Source organism: Cryptotermes secundus, unplaced genomic scaffold (assembly GCF_002891405.2).
Source record: "Cryptotermes secundus unplaced genomic scaffold, Csec_1.0 scaffold1374, whole genome shotgun sequence".
NCBI lineage: Eukaryota > Metazoa > Arthropoda > Insecta > Blattodea > Kalotermitidae > Cryptotermes > Cryptotermes secundus.
This window is the reverse complement of record NW_019729914.1, coordinates 26,038-46,848: the sequence shown is the minus strand read 5'-3', so window position 1 is coordinate 46,848 and position 20,811 is coordinate 26,038. Positions and strand designations below refer to the sequence as shown.

At 42.7% G+C, this 20,811-nt stretch overlaps 1 protein-coding gene across 2 annotated transcripts in view; it reads left to right on the top strand.

Annotated features, from left to right (window-relative positions):
- LOC111865844 (nose resistant to fluoxetine protein 6) overlaps positions 1-20,811 on the top strand; it is a 78,818-nt gene that overhangs the window by 51,552 nt on the left and 6,455 nt on the right. For both annotated transcript variants that reach the window (XM_033751998.1, XM_023854199.2), the window contains exons 2-13: positions 5,453-5,634; positions 6,959-7,140; positions 7,877-8,091; positions 9,263-9,340; positions 11,499-11,666; positions 13,218-13,311; positions 14,930-15,058; positions 16,089-16,254; positions 16,598-16,677; positions 16,756-16,851; positions 17,912-18,041; positions 19,772-19,946. In XM_033751998.1, coding sequence (XP_033607889.1) covers positions 5,453-5,634; positions 6,959-7,140; positions 7,877-8,091; positions 9,263-9,340; positions 11,499-11,666; positions 13,218-13,311; positions 14,930-15,058; positions 16,089-16,254; positions 16,598-16,677; positions 16,756-16,851; positions 17,912-18,041; positions 19,772-19,946 — 1,695 coding nt within the window. The remainder of the gene's footprint in view (positions 1-5,452; positions 5,635-6,958; positions 7,141-7,876; positions 8,092-9,262; positions 9,341-11,498; positions 11,667-13,217; positions 13,312-14,929; positions 15,059-16,088; positions 16,255-16,597; positions 16,678-16,755; positions 16,852-17,911; positions 18,042-19,771; positions 19,947-20,811) is intronic.

The following is a 20,811-nucleotide window of genomic DNA, read 5'->3' as shown; positions in this document are numbered from 1 at the left end:
CCTCTTGAGGTGTGTCCCTGGACACGCACTTAACAGCCCAAGTACGCAATGCATTGCAAATGTATATGCTTTGTAAGCAGGAATCCAAGACTACAAGCGGTATGATCACATCAAAGGAGCGGACCCTTCAAGACCGGCCCCAAAATTTAAGAATTTCCAACCAAACGGACAGGCAACAGAGAAGACAATGTGAAGGTAGTCTCTGAGAAGGAACAGCCTTCCTTGAAGCAGGTGAACATAGAAATATGGCAACAGAGCGGAGATTGAATAACGCTTTATGTAGTTGCTAATAACACGATAACTATTAATGTAAAGTAAAAAAAGTAAATGTACCCCTGTAACAGGCCGTGAAGGCCCATAGGGTTCTGAAATGTTGAAGTTCTCACATTTTCTAGACAATCGCCTCACAGATGGCGGTGAGGTTGTCAGCGTTAGGCGCCGACCGCCCTTTACCCCAAAGAATATTCCTGGTACTCATTTCTGTTAGAGGTTGAGTCGACCGCAGGGCCATAGTGCGGCTGGAAGGTTTAGGTCAATTGAAAAAATCCAATGACCTCAACGGGACTTGAACCTCGACATTCCGGCTTGTAGCATAGTGCCTCAACCAACTACGCTACCGCGTGCCCGGATNGGTGGGGGGGGGGGGGGTTGAACGTGTAAGGAAGTGGCCGGCATGTCCCAAAGTATTTGTGATTCGGGGATCTGACGATCAACGAAACTTATTTATCTTCTGGGTGTGATGTCGCATAGTTTGGTCGATAAGTACAAATTTTTTCGGAAGATCCTGCCACGTAAATCTTGAGAATAGAAGATGGGCGAAACAGACGCCTCCGAAACGTTCGTAAATACATACCAGACTATAAGGCGTCACACATTAGAAGACAGCCATGTACAATTCTAGAATTCCATACAATACGAGAATGTGCATGGTCGGACCGAGAACAACCAGTGCCCGTGGCGAGACACGAAGACCTTCTTAGTAGGAAGCCAGAAGACCAGAAGGCCGGCAGACTGTTCTAATACGAACGAATACTTTATGTTGTGTGTTGCAATTCACCGGCTCTGCTTGCCGCCTGCTACTTCTTGCGTCCGCGTGAGCGNCCCCCCCCCCCGCCAAAGGGCTTCATGTTCGACCTTGAATATGTCGTCGATACTTTCTCCCGAATTCTCGGTTAACTTTCACCGGACTAGTGGCTGTTATAATTCAGAACACAAAATTCTTATTGTCTTTTACTTCATATTCCATGTAGTTCTTTCCCTTCACATTTTACACTTTAGTCTTTGTATTTCTTGTATCTCCGATGCGTGCAACACGCTCCACTAATCTCTCACCTTCCTTTATTTAATCATCGTAATATTTGGTCGCTATTACAAATGTTGATCCTTTCATGCATTTTTCACCTCCCTCCTGTTTCTTAGTAATCGTTAGACTCAAATATTCCCCTGAGCACCCTAGTCCCAAACTCTCTGTCTACGTTCTTCCCCTGATGTGGGGGACCAAGTTTCACACCAACACAAAACAATACGCAAAATTATAATTGTTTATATTTTAATCTTCCCATTCTTAGATAGTAAATGGTTTAGATAAACCGCTTTGACGTGAACAGCAACAAGCGTTGCCCGAGTTTAACTGCTCTGCTTCATTCGAGAATGCAATTCCGATTGTTACAGTTTCACTTTGCCACGTTTTCAACGGATCTACAGCAAGCCCTCGCTGATCCGGTTACAGTTACTCCGGATGTCGGATAATCCAGATCGAAATATGATAAAATGAAACATTATTTCCACAGTTGAGTACACACTGTCACTTGTTTACGGGTTATCATAAACTGGGTTTTGTTTGACGAATGGATTTATTGGCCGTTTGTACACACCACTTGGAACTACAGGCACCTAAACGCTGATCTACGCACTTACAAATCACCACAGTACCCTCTAAGCCTTTTTCCAGTCTGTGCCTTCATTAGCCATTCCTTATCAACGGCTTCTAACGGTGGAGATTCCTCAGCTTCCCGCGCTCAGGTCATACGTGTGTCTTCTTAATCTCCCTTGCAAAGCTCAATTCAACTGTCAACCCTCAACTGAACTGGATTGTCCCAGTTGTCATCTTCATAACTCCTGCGCGCGGGCTACATTGAGAAACCCGTTCTTCTATTGTTGCGTGAGTGTTTACCGAGCCGTTGCTCAGAAACTACAGTTTGTTTATTACTCTATTGCCTAGCAATGAGCCTATACGCCATAATACCTTAAAAGACACAGGGGGTTTAGGAGCGAGAGGACTTTCAGACTGTGCTGAGGGCAGCTGGAGAGACTGAAACCGCACAAGCAAATATCCAAAAGTGGCTTGAGCTGGATCAAGGAAACCCTGGATTTCAGCTTCTGACAGTGCGAGAGGACTTTCAGACTGTGCTGAGGGCAGCTGGAGAGACTGAAACCGCGCAAGCAAATATCCAAGACTGGCTTCAGCTGGATGGAGGACGACCTGGATTTCAGCTTCTGACAGAGCGAGAGGACTTTCAGACTGTGCTGAGGGCACCTGGAGAGACTGAACCCGCGCAAGCAAATATCCAAGACTGGCTTCAGCTGGATGGAGGAGGCCCTGGATTTCAGCTTCTGACAGAGCGAGAGGACTTTCAGACTGTGCTGAGGGCATCTGGAGAGACTGAAACCGCGCAAGCAAATATCCAAGATTGGCTTCAGCTGGATCAAGGAAACCCTGGATTTCAGGTTCTGACAGAGCAAGGGATTGCTGCAGTGATACTTTTGTATTTATTTTCATCAGCATTGCCTGTATTATTAAATTTTCCGTTTATTTGTTATATAAGTTTTCTTTTGTACGAGTATTATAGGGCTGCCTTATGCGTTATAATCCGGATGACCTCTCACTTCATTTACCCCCAAATAGCGAGGGTTTTATGCATTAGCCGTCTTGACACTGCGCACTTGCCCGTCACTATGGCGTCGAGACACGCACTGAGACATAGAAAGAAACCTTCATCTTCATTACTGGGGCACGCCGCGCACCCAGTGCAGAGCGTAACGACACTGTACAAGTGTACATTGTATATTGTATATATACAAGTGTATATTGTACAGCAGAAGTACAGCGAACAGTCAGCGAAGGTCGCGGCAAGAAACTACAGTGAATGAGAGCTTATTACAAATCTGCTGTGGATGAAGCACGTAAGTGGCATCCGTCAGATGGCAGCTCCTTCCTTGAACCATAATTCTGCCCTCCTCCCTCGGAAGCATTATCATTTGGGGGGGGGGGGTTGTTGGGTGCGGCTGCTGTCGGTGCGGGTTTTTGTTTAGACGGGACAGCAATGGGCTGGACGGCCGGAGTTCTGTTCCCGGCAAGTACAACAGATTTTTCCCTACTACACAGGGCCCAGGCCGGTTCTGTGGCCCACCCAGCTGTGGGCTGGTTACCCGGGAGTAAAGCGGCCGAGGCATAAAGCTCACCATTCTCCTCCGTCTAGTGCCGAGGTCAAGTATAGTGGAGCTGTAACTAAGCACAGGGACTTTATTTTTTTCTTTTGCTTTGTTGGCAATTCTTCTATAGCAATATTGTGGTAATATATTTACGCTTAAGGATACAAATTGCCTACAAAAATAAAGTCATGTAACTACTTGTGTTTACCCATCCACGCCTGTATGCGACTCCCAACATTCTGAAAATGAGCACGTGTTTCTCCAATGGTCATGACCTGTGGCACTAAGCAGGTTTGCGTGGCTGTAATGCTCACTTTGAATACCGACCGGAACACCGGCTATCCTGACTGAAGTTGTCCGTGGTTTCACTCAGTCCCTCCAAGCAAATACCAGAACAATACCTACATTACGCCACGAGCGCTTCATCCCACTTGCTTACAATTGATCGTTTCGTTAGCTGTCCCACACTTGGACGCCGTATAGACTGGGCACTGAAGCCACAGTCACTAACCCACAAAGGAGTAGTTTCCGACACACTTGCTGTTTAGTCTGTGTGCGCCATGAGCTTTCTCCGACTGCCAATTGCGTAACTCGCGACCTTTTCCTCTCCTCACGCGGCGAGAAAGTTCTGTGGCAGTTACGTAAAGGCGGCAGGCCTCAGGCCGCTCCAGAGCTTCGATATGCTGGCCTGTTAGGGCGGGTCAGGAAGTCATCAAGGCACTGTTCGCCTGACGGGACTGTCGTACACCACGAAGAACGTCATAAATCTGATGTCCCCCAACCGAAACTGAAACCAGGATCCTCTTGGAGAGAACAGTTGAGGGATTAGTCGCAGAAAGGAACCGGACGGCCGGTATGGACAGCAAGTATCGTCTTCATTGTCCGCTCTCCAGACCGACTTTCGAGCCCGTTAAACCTTCTTATCCAGCCCACATCGGCGACTTATTCCATGAATAAAGTCGGCCGGGGCGTGAAACTCTCTGCTCACCACAAGCTCTTACGAAAATCTATAATCCATGCAGCTTTACGCCTTCGTTCTGTTGTGCTTAAAACAAAACAAACTCCGTGGCCTGTAGTCCGCAAGCGACCGATACCGACCGAGCAACCGCCCCTTGTAGGCGAAATTAGTGCCAACTTTTGCGGATATAGAGTGTCGCGTGGTCAGAGCAACGAATCTCCACGGCCATTAATTTCGGTTTTCAAGAAATAGCTCCCCAGTTATCCTCACGAGGCTCAGTGGACCCCATTCCAGACCCACTACTTCTCAGAAAATCTGGTAGCGCCGGGAATCGAACCCGGGACTTCTGAATCTGTAGGCAGGAAGTCCGACCACTAGACCACAGAGGCGGTCTCTGTTGTGCTTAAGCGGGAGGAAAATTCTCCTTACTTCCAAATGTAAGCGACGGTATCACACAGCCAATATGCTTGATGACTACATTTAGCAACACTGTTTAAGTGAATGGATTGTGGTAACAACTGGTACTTTCAAGCCAACTAACTCTCTGATAGCAGAACCCGAAGGTTCAACACCGCTAATACCAAAGCCCCTCACTGGACACGATCCTGAGCCAGTTCCATCCACCTCCCATCCTCGCAACCTGTTTCCCGCAAGACCATGTTGACGCACTCTTGCTGTCTCCTCGGCCTACCAACTGGCGGCTATCCGAGTGAATTACCACCAAAATTGTACGGGTATGTTCATTGCTTGCCTCGCCTATACCAGGTGAAGTCTGAGGCCAGCTTAACTTCATTCATATCTGCCCAGTTCTAACTGAGCGTGGTTTGTAGTGGACGGATGTGCGTGGTCAGCGTCACGTCGCGCCCTGCTCTGGTAGGGGCAGAGAAAGTCGCAACGGCCTCATACGGATTCGAACCCTTGCCATGACGTGTGTAGGCTGCACAGATATTGTGTCATATTTAGCTTGTACGCGAAATAGCTTCACGTCTCATTTTAATAGATTCAAATCGGAAGGATTTGCCTGTTCCGATCTCTCCTTAAGGAAATGTATTGTGCTTGCAGTGGCTGACGCCAGTGGCCGGTACGTTCCGAGCTTCTTTTGGGGCAACAGCTACTGGACCGGGTCAGAGTCCCTGTGTTACCACCTCAACTCAAACGCCTCGAAACTGGAGGCGCCTCCATTCAAACTGGGCTTCTACACCGTGCGCCTGCAGATAGCTCTCCCACAGTACATTTCTCCGAATGTGAGTATAGCTGCAGAGTTAGACGCAAGTGAAGTGAAAGCACTGTAGACAATATGAACTACGTACTTGACGTGCAATACAGGCTTTGCTTTTTCCGTAAGCCTCAATCTTTTCGAGGCAAAAAAAAAAAAAGGAATGTTTATATTGTACTATGTCATAACTCGAAACCCGTAGATAACATTTTATATTTTAGGGCGGACTAGGCTATGACCTGGGCGATCAGGGAATTGGGGTTCGATTCCTGGCAAGGGTAGATATTTTTCTCTTCTCAGTAGCTTCCAATTTGCATCTGTAACGCAGCCAGCCTACTCTCCAGCGGGTTACAGAGGCTCTTCCAACCGGCATAAAGTGGCCGGTGATTGAAGTAGACAACTCACATTCATCTAGCGTCAAGACTAAGAATGCGTGGTGGTGTACCCTTCATATCTTGATGGCGCAGCGCTTACTTAAGCTCAGAGACAATTTGCCTTGCGATACTCTAGCCAACATGTAAAGATCCGCAGCTGCTGGAGGTGATGTGCAAGTTTATCGCTACAGTTTTTGGGCCAGCATTCCCATTTTATCAAATCATAGTTCTTTACCTGAATTCCTTCTTTGAAGATTTAGCTACCGCTTTATATGGCGCTATCTGTGTCTGATGATACATTAATTAGAAAAGGCCTGGAAGGAATGGATAATAGCCTGATGTACTATCCTGGAATTTGCCTCAAGGGACTAAGAAAAGTCACAGAAAGACTTAGTCCAAATGGCCATTGCCCCAGTAAAGATTCGAAGCTAGCACTCCCTGATCACAGGACTAGAACATTATTACTACTGCAGCCCTCTCAGCTTTGGCTACCACATTCTGTGATACTGAGAAGTAAAGCAACCGTATATTGGAAGCAGCAGCAGGTGCTTCAGACTGTGTGTAGTTACTTATTTTCAGCAGGTAAGTAGAGAATGCAGTTCACAGCTCACTCAGTTGATAGGAACCTTTCAGATTCCATAGTCTTTGCCAGTGATGTTTTGCCCACCACAACAACAGTCTCATCAAGATAGAATGCAAAAACCCATATGCCAAGTGCCCAGTCTAGACACATGTAGCTTACTGAAAACAGATCTTACGTGTTGGTCTGCATTTAAGAGTCGTGGCTGGTCCACAGGAAGAGTCTATGAATTGTTTTGGTATGTGTCTAAAAGCAGTAGCCTCCTCTAGTGATGGCACTATAGAGCATTGGTCTATTATAATGATGGTATTGCAAAGCAATAGTCTATTCTAGGGATGATATTGAAAATATATAGTCTATTCTAGGTATGGCATTTCATTGCTAAAACCCTGTTCCAGGACCGCCGGTTCCTCCTGGGTCTTTGTCTGCCCTTCTCTTGCAACAAGCAAGATGTTCGCCAACTGCTGCAGCTGTCTGCCCGAGATGAGGAACCAGAACCACGGTCCATACAGATTCTGAAAGTCCGGTCCCCTCATAACAGCTACATAATGTGGCATGATCGCACATTCTGGATACTGTTGTGAGTACACAACTACCAGAGTCAGAACGGCCTCCTTAGTATGCTCACATGATGGCTCATATTTATTGAATAATAGCTGAAACAGGGATCACAGTTTTTCCCTCAGCAGGTCATATTCTAGATGCCTCTCATTCACAACCTGAAGGGACCGAAAGTGGCTCTGTCCAGAAACATGTTAACTTCTTCCTCCTCTTTTGAAAGGGCTGTTTCTCACAACTGTGTTTCACCGTTTCTAATGAACCAGGACAGGACTCAACCCCCTCTCCTCTCCCCCAGCTCTGGATTGGAGTGACCATGGTCCATGCCACACAATTTATAAAACATGGTCACTCTGCCAGCTCAGTGACAGACTCTAACTGACAAAGTTTCTGATGATCTTCAGTAATGCAGACTGTAAATATCAAAATTTCTGGTGATCCTCAGTAACACAGACTGTAAACAACAAAGTTTCTGGAGATCCTCAGAAACACAGACTGCAAGTAACAAAGAGTCTGGTGATCCTCAGTAATATACTCTAAGTAAAATAATTATGGTGATCCTCAGTAACACAGACTGCAAATAACAAAGTTTCTGGTTATCCTCAATAAAGCTAACTGTAAACAACAAAGTTTCTGGAGATTCTCAGAAACACAGACTCCAAATAACAAAGTTTCTGGTGATCCTCAGTAATATAGACTCTAAGAAAAAACATTCTGGTGATCCTCAGCAACACAGACTGAAAGTAACAATGTTTCAGTGCAGTGTCAGTGCTTGTGCTCAGCCTCATGGCCCTGGGGACAGGTTATGACATCTATCTGGTACACCAGAGCCGCCACTTCTTCAACGAGAACTACACATACGAGATAACAAGGGCTTCACCCCCTCACCTTGGTGAGAGGCCCATGAAGCTGGACGTCGGCAGCTTCACCCAGAGTGCCACACTTAGCTCCAGTGATGGGGTCATAAACCATGGTGAGTCACTGACAAACTGTATCATGTACAAATGCCAATTATTGGGTAATAAGTAAGGTTTGAGGTTTTCACGGCGGTGACTATGAAGAAAGTAGTCTTCTGGGATGTGGCACCACGTCCCAGAAGACTGCTTTCTTCATGTGGTAATAAGATTCCTCCATTGGGTGGAACCCTAAACCAGCTGAATTTCAGCCACATCACTACAACGTACCTCTCCACGTTTCTTTTTTAATATTATTCTTGTATCCTCAATTAATCTTGTGGGAGGAGTTTTACCAATCATTGTAGTTGAGTGGAAACCACTTCTCCTCCATACTAGGGGCACCCTGGTTTTAACGCTTTCAAGTATGATTTTAAAAGAATCACAGAAATATTTAAGCCCTAAACAGATCTGGAAATTAGTTTCTAGAATTACATAGCTGCATTAGCTCATCACCTTTGGCACAAAAGTGATGGAAATGAGCTTAGAGAGACACAGAGATGTCTGTGGGACATAAGCATCCCAAGGGTTACATCTTGGCCCACGCACTGGCTATCGTGAATAGGGGTTATAGTGATTTTCCTTATTCTCTCCAGACAAATATTAAAGTACTACCTCAAATTAGGCCATGACCACTTACGTCCATATTCATTCCAATTCATTATTCATTAATCAACTTATCATTCAATGCTTCATAATCTCAGCTACTGACAGCTTCAGACTTTCAAAGCCTCAAATTCATGTCAGTAACATTTATAAATGCAGTTCTTATCTTACAGAAAACGCCTTATTTTTCTGTTACAAAGATAAATCAGTTAATGCTGTTTAAGAAAATAACTGTTATTTACTGTGGGAACTGTATGGAATATGTTACTAAAATCTGTGGGTGAAATGAAAAGTTCTCTAATGGTAGATTAAGTGCTACATATAATAATCATTGTGCCTTATGTGGTTAAATAAATAGAGCCATAAATACATGCATTTTTCCCTATGTATATAAACATAAAATCTGCTCTATCCTTTCAATAATGGGGCTGGTTAGGCAACAGATTTAATTTTTAACTTCTTGTACTAGAATGTGGTTTTATTCATTTTCCAAAACATGCCCTAAAATGAAATTTGTTTTCTGTGCTGGGATATGCAATAGCTGCTTCCATTCCCAGTTCATAACCATGCTGCTGAATGTTCCAGGACTCGAAGGCAGCCTGGGGACGTTGAATGAGAGCATCCACACGACATCAAATGACTCTGACACATCTGAGAACCTAGGTATGTCAGTATTCAGAAATGCAATGAAATGTGTTCAGGAATTCTGCACCTTGCTGGACACAAATTTTTCCATCAGTATGTATTACAAATATGGACCATTTTCATGTTGATGCACTAAGTATCTAAAAGTTAGACATTCTCATAAATGTTACTTAATTTCCTCTGGAATATGACATTGTGTAATTTGGTAGACAGATACCAACTTTTCAGAGAAATATGCTACCTCCATATTCAGGACTATATGTTCCTCTGAAATGTTGGTACCTAACTACATAATGCTACATCCCAAATATCACAACCTTAATGATCACAAACTTTAAAGAAAGAACAGCATTCAAATTGAAAAAATAAAATTTGCTCATGTAATTAAAAAGAAAAAGAAGTAGGAATGTGGATCCAGCTGCCATTCAGAAACAGTACCACAGTGTTCACACATCGCCTTAACAGCCGTGAGTACCGTGCATACTGGCAAGAGTACGGAGTAAATGTCATAATGTCTTAGGTTATTCTCTATTCCAGTCGTTCCAAAGTGGGCTGTACCATCTCCTTGGGGCAGTTGAATTATCTAAGGGGCAGCTGGTGTTGCTGGATATGTGCCCCTCCAAACAGGTTGTTTCTTTATTTATGATGGAAGGGACTTTAGACCAAACACTGGGGAACTGGGGTCACTTCATCAAGCCCACCCATCACATCAAGTATTTACTGACAGTGAAGTAGTTACTAAATATGGTACCTTGTTTTATTGTTATTATCTTCCTTAGCGGGATGTGCAAACCGCCGTTCTGAACATTGCTTCTTAAAGTGGGAAAAGGGGCACTGGGGATGAGTTTATGGAATGATGGGGGTAGTAGCCCAAAAAAGTTTGGAAACCACTGATCTATTTGGTCCGCTAAAGGAAACGTAATTTACATTCTTATATATGTGTTATTAAATCTAGGATTGCTATGGCAAAAGCTGCATTTAGCAAGAAGAAGAATCTTTTTACCAGCAAATTGGACTTAAATTTGAGAAAGAAACTAGTGAATTGCTACATTTGGAGCATAGCTCTGTATGGGGCTGAAACATGGACACTTAGGGCAGTAGATCAGAAACATCTGGAAAGTTTCGAAATGTGGTGTTGGAGAAGGATGGAGAAGATCAGTTGGACCGATTATGTGAGAAATGAAGAAGTGTTAATTAGAGTCAGTGAGCAGAGGAATATCCTACACGAAATAAGAAAATGGAAGGCTAATTGGATTGGTCATGTTTTACGCAGAAACTGCCTTCTAAAAGAAGTTATCGAAGGAAAGATAGAGGGGCAGATAGACGTGACCAGAAGACGAGGAAGAAGTAAGAAGATGCTGGATGGCCTTGGGGACAGAAGAGGATACTGTCATTTGAAGGAGAAAGCTCTAGATCGCATTAAATGGAGGAACTGTTTTGGAAGAGACTGTGGACCTGTCGTCCTGACAGATTACTGATGAATGAATGAATACATGTTATCCAAGTGCACACATGCGTGTGTGTGAAGGAAAGGGCCAGTCAGTGAATGAGTGGCAATTTGAGCCACCCCCAGTAGAGAGGGAGTGACTGGTAGTAGTCAGGCCCCTCCTCTCATCAAAGAGGAGGCCCATTTCAAGACGTGTAAAAGTCTGGACAAGAACAAAAATATGATCATGGTTCTCAACGGAATGTGAAACCAAGACTGACTGTGCTGGCAGGGGACAGCAGCAATTTTACCCCACTGCCTGATCGCATTAGCCAAAATCCAAAAACCTTCAGACCATACAAAGCAGATGCTTAAGAATGATTGGAAAATATCCCAGAACAGCAAATGATAACTTCTTACAGTGCGTTCAGTTAAGGAGGAAACTTTGCAACACCGCTGACCCAGTCCAACATTCCTCACAGATTGCTGCTGTAACTGCTGATAGCAAAATGAGTCATTAGTGCTCATAAATGCGCGCCGTTACAGTTACAGTAGCAATCTGTGAGGAATAGTGGGCCAGGTCAACAGTGTTGCGAGGTTTCCTCCTTGAGTGAATACCCTGTACATGCAGATTTCTCAGTTCTTCAAGTGGGTAAGTACCTCCAGCTTCCAGTGACAGGCACATATAAAAATGTCATGAGCTAATAAGACTGAGCTTGAGACATGAAAGGGCAGTGGATGTTGTTACAGGTTTAGTGGCTGAGATGGTACTGGCATTCTCTGTGAGGCGGAATGTGCTGACAATCTGTGACCAGTGCGTGGGCAGCGATACGATCCCCACAATTCACGGGCTAAGAAGTATCAGCATGGGATGGGTCATTCTGGGACACACGTGCCTCGTCGCCTTCAAATACTCAGGTTGGAGACAGTAATACAACATTAGAGACAGTTCTTGTTGTTATTGGTGTCTAAAACTTAAATGAGGTATGTCCCACCTTGAGTTGGCAACCTTAAGGAAGAAAAGCCCTGCATGTATGAACGAGGTCTCTGCCATGTCAATGTGTGTTCACACAATGTGCCGAGAATAGAATCTGGTAATTTTTTAATGATGAAATGGGGTTCTACATCACTGCCTGATGATGACCCTTCCTCAAAACTGTTTTAAAAACAATTTACAACCTCATTAGATTTTTCACTGATATTTTGAGTCTCTGATCCCCTTTCATACTGAAGGAAGTGTCTGCTCTTCACCTGGGATAGGTTTGCTCTCTTTGTCAATATTACTATATAGTATCACATGTTAGAGTGATTCTCGACAGGATTTGGACTGGATATTGGATTTATTGACTACTTACAGATCGTAACTACAACAGTCTCACTGAGTTACACACTCCAAAGATCACTGTAACTAAAGCACACATAAAGTCTTCTCTTCACAGCCTGACTTTCAACTAAGCACTAAATGTGTTGCTCCAAACTGTCCCTGTTGTAACATCTTGACATGGACCGCACAAAAAACACCATTCCTCTATTGCTGTTCAGTTATTGCCTATTAAGGATCTGCTGTCTACCAACAGACGTTGTTCCATTGTTTATTTCATGGCCATTACCTAGAAACAAAAGTTGTATCACAGCTGTTCACTAGCAATGGCTGTTTCTCTAGATCCACATTTCTTGCTTTGTGCAAATATTCTGCAATAGTAACTACAACTTCTAAAGCGGCCTCCATAGTCTACAGGTAACGTTCCCACCTCATGACTCGTAGTACACGGGTTCAAATAACCGGCGGGGATCGTCAAATTTTTAAGGGCGGAAAAATTCAGGGAACAAGTCCTCCGGGAGGGACTTTAAGCCGTGGGTCACGTGTCGTAGCTTTACGGCACGTAAAAGAACCTCATATCTCCAAAGGAGGTCATTGAGCCACATTAACGGACGTTTCCCGCCCAACAGCAGTCTCTAATACCTCTGGTAGATGGGGGAAGCATTATAGATACCTCTCAGCTAGTAGAGCCGGTCTCGCTGGCTGGGCAGGACTGATGGTAAGCACCAGTACCGGTAGGATATAGAGACTGGTAGAAATCATAGAGGGAAGCACAATGGACCAATACAGGTCTCAGTGCATGGGGAAACCCACCCTCTCCAATAACTAACTAACTACAACTTCTAGATATTAAACTTCACTCGTGTAATTAAAGAATAAAATAATTATGAATGTGGATTCAAATCTCATTTAAAAAACCCCGTGCAATATTTGCTTCTCATTATTACAGCCATGGCTGTTGTATATATTTCCATTGGTGTGCAGTAAGTTTTGGAATGTTTGATGATCTCTGTTATGTCTGCAGTAGGAAACACAGGACACTGACCGGAAACAGACAGAAAAGTTACGTTCTTACATAGGTCTGTATTGAAAATTAATCTCCCAAAGGATCTGAGTAGTTGCTATGGCAATGATATGTGTGATTGCAGACAACATGGAGTACCGGAGTGTTGTAGAAAAGGAATTCCTCTTCCAGACAATAAACAATGGTGCCTACTCTGTGGACACATTCTTCTTCATCAGGTGAGCAACAAGCTGGGGGAAAAGCTACTGTGATTTTTATAATTTTTCCAAGAACTTATTTTTATGTTGTGTAGAGTCACTAGAGTACAGGTATAACAGAGTTACAAGCTCAGGTTCAATTCTGAAGATATTACTACTGATTCTGGTCCAAAATTTAGATATCTCTGTTATTCTGAAATATCATGGCATTGGTGTCCAATCTGAGGATCTCAGGTTTGAATGGGATAATGGAATGCAAGGCAAGTAATACTCCAGCTGTGGGTTCCCTCTGTGAACAACAATCCTACCACTAAGGTTGCAGAGTCCACCTGATAGGAAGCTCCAACTCAGAAATGGAAGAATTCTGCAAGAAGAAGCAAAGAGAGCCGGGCTAGATACTAATGTAAATAACACTATAGAAATGAGGGTAAACAATAAAATACAAAGGAGACTAACAGTTTATAAACAAGAAATCGAGCAAGTAGAGATCTTCTCTTACTTGGGGAGTACTGTAACCAAGAAAGGGGATGCAGATGAAGATGTTAAAAATCGAATAAAAAACCAAATGGGGCCTTTATCCAATCTGGAGAAATATATTTCCGAGAAGACTGAAGTCCACATCTTCAATACAAACATGAAGTCAGTATTAATTTATGCTTCTGACACATGGAGGGTCACAAAGCAGATCACTGACATGCTGCAGAGTTTTATTAATAGATGTTTATGCCGAATCATGAACATAAGATGGTCAGAAACTATCTCAAATGAAGAACTATGGACAGTCACAAATCAAGAGCCAATTGATGTTCGGATAAAGAAAAGAATGTGGAATTGGATCGGTCATACTTCGAGGAAACCTACTGGAACCGTTAAAAAGACTGCACTGGACTGGAACCCCCAGGATGCTCATAAATGTGGCTGTCCCAGGAAAACTTAGAGGAAGAAGCCAGAGAAGGAGGCAAAACATGGAATGAAGTAAAAAGACTGGCAGCCAACAGGACCAGACAGAGGAGTTTCACAGATGCCCTATGCTCCAGAAGGAGCTACAGGAATTGAATGAAATGAACTCATAACTGGAGACATCAGCCATAACAATAACACCAGGTGGATGAGAATTGCAGAGAACTGTATCAATACAACCACGTGAATCACCCAGTTGTGTCACTGTTATATTTCAGGCATATGTGGGTATCAAATTCCTGAGACAAAATCAAGAAAACGAATATCTTAATCTTGATTTTAATGTTGAGGCTCTAGTCTCAAATTTCCAGAATTTTCAGATACTACTTCCATTTTGTGAGGTAGCACCCAAACTAAACAAACTACCAGAATCTTAATGGCTGATAATGCTTGTGTGAATGAACTTGATGCAGTCTCTTCCTCACCCTCATTCAGCCCACTGTGAAAAAGAACATGGCTCTACGAATGAGTTATCTTTAACACGATTTACAAAATATTTTCATTAAAAATATCTGATATCTAAAGAGGTAAGAATTACACTGTAGTTCAGCATGAAAAAATGGCTATTGATATAAACTGTGATTACATCAAAAAACAAAAGCTGTAGTATAGAAAATTCTTCATATGGAAGCATAAGGCTGTTACACTTCCTGCAACTGACTGGTCTACTGTGTTACAGTGGACTTCTGGTGTCATTCCTGTATTTCCGCACAGTTAGCAAGATTGACATTACACAAGTGACAAGAAGCACTGGCTTCCAAAACAGCGCGCTGCAGTACGTGGGGCTCATGGCCTACCGGTATGGCAGGTAAGAAGGCATTCTAGAGCGTGAGCATGGAAGGTACAGCTCCACACATTTTAAGTGGAGTTGTATGGTAACATTATGCTATGACCAGGGAAAGAACTGTTCTGGACACAACAGTGAAGAGAAATATCACAATATTTCTAACCCAACTGTCCAGCACCAGATTACTCATGGAAATAGTTATCATGGCTTCACTTCTGAAACAGACACAGATTCCATTAGTAGCTGTGAATCTGCCATTCCCAGTGACACAGATTGCAGTACTGAATTGTTAACAATACTCATACATATTGAGATCAAACTCTCAGTAAAACAAATTGAACTCAGGCTTCTAACAGTACACACTGTAGTTGAATTCTTAACAGTATACACCAAGGTCAAATTCCCGATAAAACAAATTCTACTCAAAATTGTAACAGTACATACTGTGTCTGAATTCTCAAGAACATAAAACTGAGGTAAGTTTTCCAATAATACACATTGTGGTCAAACTGCCAAGAATAAATTTGCTGTTAAATTCCCAATATTACCCACTGATGTCAATTTTACAGCAGTACAGATTGGGGTCAAACTTCCAACAATATATATCTTTATTTTTATATATATTTAATGAACATACTACATACAAATTAGTTCCAGTACAACTCTACAGGGTTATCATTTACACAATACGACAGCAAATTCTTTCAGAATTTATAAGAATGTGTTACTGTGGGCAGTATTCCATATATACGGTACATTTACAGGCCCGGAAGATGTCATGAAAACCAGTTAGGGGCAACAGTGGAACCCAAGTGCTGCGGTTCAATATACAGGAAGCTTAACTTGAAATTCGCTGTCTTCCGTCCATTGCAGGTCACTGCAATTATCAACACTTGGCAGGTAGCTGGTGACTCCATCTTCAGCTACCCTGAAGAGATAGGCAGAGGGTTCCTCCAAAACGTTTGCTATCTACCTGTCAGGTCACATAGCAACACATCCCAGAATATAATAAATAATCTTCATAACTTTGTATCTGGTCTCTGTACTGCAGGCTGACTGTGCCATACCTGTTTGTGCTTGGTGTCGTGGAGGTAACAATGAAGTGGTTCTACTACAACTCTGTGTTTGAGCCCCCTACTGCAGACCATGTCAGCTGCCCCAGCTACTGGTGGAGGAATGCTCTGTACATTAACACCCTCTTCCCTGTTCAGGACATGGTGAGCCCCCCTATGATATGTGAGGTTCTCACGACAGTGAATATTAAGAGTACAGTCTTCTGGGGATGTGATGTTGTGTAGTCTGACAGTCACCAAAGTTTCAGAGAAACATTCTACTTCCATCATCAGGATGAAAGTCTACCATGAAAGTGGAGGTAGCAGGTTCCTCTGAAACAATGATGCCTCTATGCAGAACTGCATAAGTCACATCTCAGTAGACCTTAATCTTAATACCTCAAATCTCATACACATAGGGTAGTTTTATGAGAAGACTTGATGATCCTTTTTTAAAGTGTCACTGACAAAGTGTGTTTCCTAGCAATAATACTGGGCTATGTTGCAGTGCATGCTTTGGAGCTGGTACCTAGCAGATGACACACAGTTTTACGTGCTCGGTTGTGCACTATTAATCCTTGCTGTCAGGTCAGTACCAATCAGTAATGCCTCATGCAAGCCTCCACAGTAATGGCGGCATGTGACACATCCGTCTTTGTGTTGCAGTTACTTCCGTGTGGCAGCCGTGCTCACAATAATCTTTCTCATCAGCAGCTGGTTCACTACAGCATTCATTGCCTACAACAATAGACACAACCCAAGGTATGATATGCATCTGTAAAGTTTACTTGCACATTACAAATGTTTAGCTTATGAATTTTGGCCAGAAATTGAAAAATATGGCCACAAAATTCATGACGCACATCATAAATTCACCCTCATGGAAATTTTGGATAAATATGAGAATTTTTCTTTGTACAAAATCAGCCAAAAATACATATTTAATGAAATTATTTAAGAAATTCAGCACATATACAGACATACATCAGTGATGGGTTTGGTAGATGGCATGGTCGCTATCCCCATCTTAATTAAGACTGTGCAATGTATTGCTTTTATTCGAGAGATCCGTGTATCTATTATTATTTCTGATGGGTCACAAAGTGTTTTTACACTCCATACAGACATAAATTAAAGTTCTCAAATCCACTGCTCCACAAAGAAACTTTAAATGGGGATATAAATGCATTTTATAGTGAATTATTATTTTAAAGCTTAAATGGTATATTGCAGCTTCATATAAAGTATGACTAAATATCACAGCTGATGGCTGGCACACCTGCATTGTATCTGGGAGATCCTGGGCTACAATATTTCTGCAAAGACTGGTTGACTGGTTGTCCTGAATAAGGCTTTTGTGGTTTCCCTCAGTCCCTCTTGGTATGCTGGGATAGTACCTCAAATTAGACCACAGCTATTCCCTTCTCCATCTTTTCAATTTATTACTGTATTGACAGCCTCACTAAATAAACCATAAATCAATAATACAGAATGTAATGTAAAGTAGGTGTTATTTTGTACTGATATGAAACAAAATTAAATTTACCAAGCAAATTTTTAGCACTGAATGACAGTTCCATATTTCATGATAATCTGTTGGGCAGTTCTGAATATGGACAAAATGCTGCCATTAAACACTTGTAGTATGCACTTTGTGCAAGACCATGTACAAGAGTTATGCTTTTTTAAAGGAGACAAGAGCAGAATTAAAATTGTAGGGATGTTAATCATGAAGTCTTGGGCCAAATGAGGCATCTGCAATTGTGAAATTTAGGAGAAGGTGAACAACCCTGGTTACAAATTGTGATCTTTGATTCTGCAGTGTGGATGACCCACTAGCCTTGTTTGACAAGATCTATGACAAGCCATGGACCCGTCTTGGGCCTTACCTCGTGGGCATGATTGTGGGCTGGATCCTGTACAAGACAGACTGTAAGCTCAAGATGAGCAAGGTTAGATTCACTTGTTGATTTACTTACTAGATACTTTTTAACTTAACTAGGCAGTTTCCTCATGATCCAGTATTCCACTGCTTGCCATATGCCATTGTTACCTGCTTCTTCTTACTTTCAACTAATTCATGTCTCAAATTTCATCCATATTAACATATTTCTTTACATAGCTCCAAAAGAAAAAAAACCGTGCGACATCAAATCAGGCCTCCTAGATGGCTACAGAATCAAACCACCACTGAAATGTTGCACTAAGAAGTTCCACAACATATTTTGAGAAATATGGCAGTGGTCTCTCTTGCTGGAAAATTATGGGGGCTGTTTGTGAAACTGTTTTAGTGGAGGCACATGAGTCAAATGAAAACCTTAAATATTTTTTTGAGTATTATTTATTGTGCACAAGTGGTACAAAGCTGTATCACTTTTCAACATGATCTCCCCCATGCTCAATGCAAGTCCTCCAGCGCTTACAAAGTGCATGAATTCCTTTAGAAAAAAATTCTTTGGTAGTCTGCGCAACCACTCATGCACCACTTCATCAGAACGGAACATCTTTCCTCCCATTGCCTCTTTGAGTGGTCCCAACATATGGAAATCACTTGCAGCAAGGTCTGGTGAGTATGCCAGATGAGGAAGACACTCAAAATGCAGGTCGCAACTGTTGTACTGGCAGTATGGGGTCTTGCATTGTCATGTTGCAAAAGGATACCTATGGACAGCAATCCACGTCGCTTTGATTTGATTGCAGGCCGAAGATGATGTTTTAGGACATCTGAGTATGATGCACTGGTGACAGTGGTCCCTTTAGGTGTGTAGTGCTCCAAGATGACGCATTTCTCATCCCAAAGAGAGTCAGCATAACCTTCCCTGCTGATGGTTGTGTTCGAAACTTCTTCGGTTTTGGAGATGAGGAATGGCACCATTCCTTGCTCGCTCTCTTCGTTTCCGGTTGGTGGAAGTGAACCCAGGTTTCGTCCCAGTAATGATTCTTGCAAGGAAGTGATCACTTTCTCGCTCAAAGTGCCGCAGAAGTTCTTCACAAGCATCAATACGTCAGTCTTTCAATTCAGGAGTCAGCTGCTGTGGCACCCATCTTGCACACACTTTGTGAGACTGGAGCACATCGTGCACAGTGTGGTGTGCTGAACCATGACTAATGTTTAAACTTGCTGCAATTTCACTCAATGTCACTCATCGGTTTTCCCTCACTATGGCTTCAACTGCTGCAGTGTTCTCTGGAGTCACAACTCGATGTGCCTGACCCAGACGAGGAGCATCTTCCACTGAAGTCGCACCATTTGAAAACTTCCTACTCCATTCGTACACTTGCTGATGTGATAAACATGCATCACCATACTGAAACTTCATTCTTCGATAAATTTCAATAGGTTTCACACCTTCACTACACAAAAACCGAATAACAGAATGCTGATCTTCCCTGGTGCAAGTTTCAAGTGGAGCAGCCATCTTATACTGGTGCTGTGACAGTGTTCATGCATCTGCACTATGCTGCAACCTACAGGTCATTCTGCACGCTGTTTGTAGCACGCTCATCAACTTACAGGATAATGGCGTGAAAGTTCGATATTTTATTACAAATTTAAGGTTTTCATTTGACTCACCCTCATATTTGGAGAGAGAGCCTCCCAAAACTCCACCCTTAACTTTTGCAGCACAGTGTACAATATCGTTACAGATGTCCATAAGTTGGGCATATGTATGTGTTACAGGTGGCTGTAGCATTAGGTTGGATGCTGTGTATTGGGTGCCTCACAGCACTAGTGTATGGGCTGTATGACACGCACCTAGACCGCATCCCAGCAGCAGCCTACTCATCACTCAGCCACACTGCCTGGGCTATTTGTCTCTCCTGGATTGTCATAGCATGTTCCACTGGATATGGAGGTCAGTGCTGCCATGACATTTACTGTTCACAAATATCACTTGCTGCACTAAAATATGAAACATTAACAGCTCCTAGAATGGGAAAAACATTTCTTTATCTGCTATTCTTATATCGCAGAGAACAAGCGGAAGTATGAATTTTTTGCCTGGTACAGGGTTCCCTTTATTGTTATTACCACAAATACAGAAGCCAAAAGTTTAAAGAAGGAATAAACTCACATTAAGAAATCAAAGTTTATTCAGGTAACTAAAGAAAGGACTGGTAATGATGGTTCAAATTCAATCCAAAAACTCCACAGCAACACTTGCATATCAATTTAACAGCCACTGGTCACTGCACATACTGGCAAGAGTATGGAGTTACTTTTGTATCTCTCGGTGTTCTCTGGTAGGCCAGTAGTAGGAAACAGAAAAGTTATATATATATATATCTCAGAAGTTACTGGGCTGAGACAGCCTATTTTTCCCTCTAAAATAAGTAAAGTAGGCTAAAAATTTACTTTGTCTGTTTGGATTTGTTAGTGGGAGTTTCCATAAAATTAAAACTATTCACATTTTGGGTCCCATTCAGTGAGTTACAGCCCATGTTAACACACTGCGGACCAGTGGTTTAAACATTTAAATCACCCTGGGGACCGGCGTTTTTAAACCTACTACCCTAACTTGTGCACTGTTCACTTTAAAAATTAATATAAAATCTCCTACTTAATTTTATGAACTGAAATTTTTGGAGAACACTTACCAGAGCTCCTAGAAGTGCTTGCGCATGTGATATCTCTGGAAACATTCCCCTTTGTGAAGAGGCATTACGCAGAAGTTGCACATTTAGGCAGTTCTACTCTTCTTCTTGTGCTCTGCGCACACA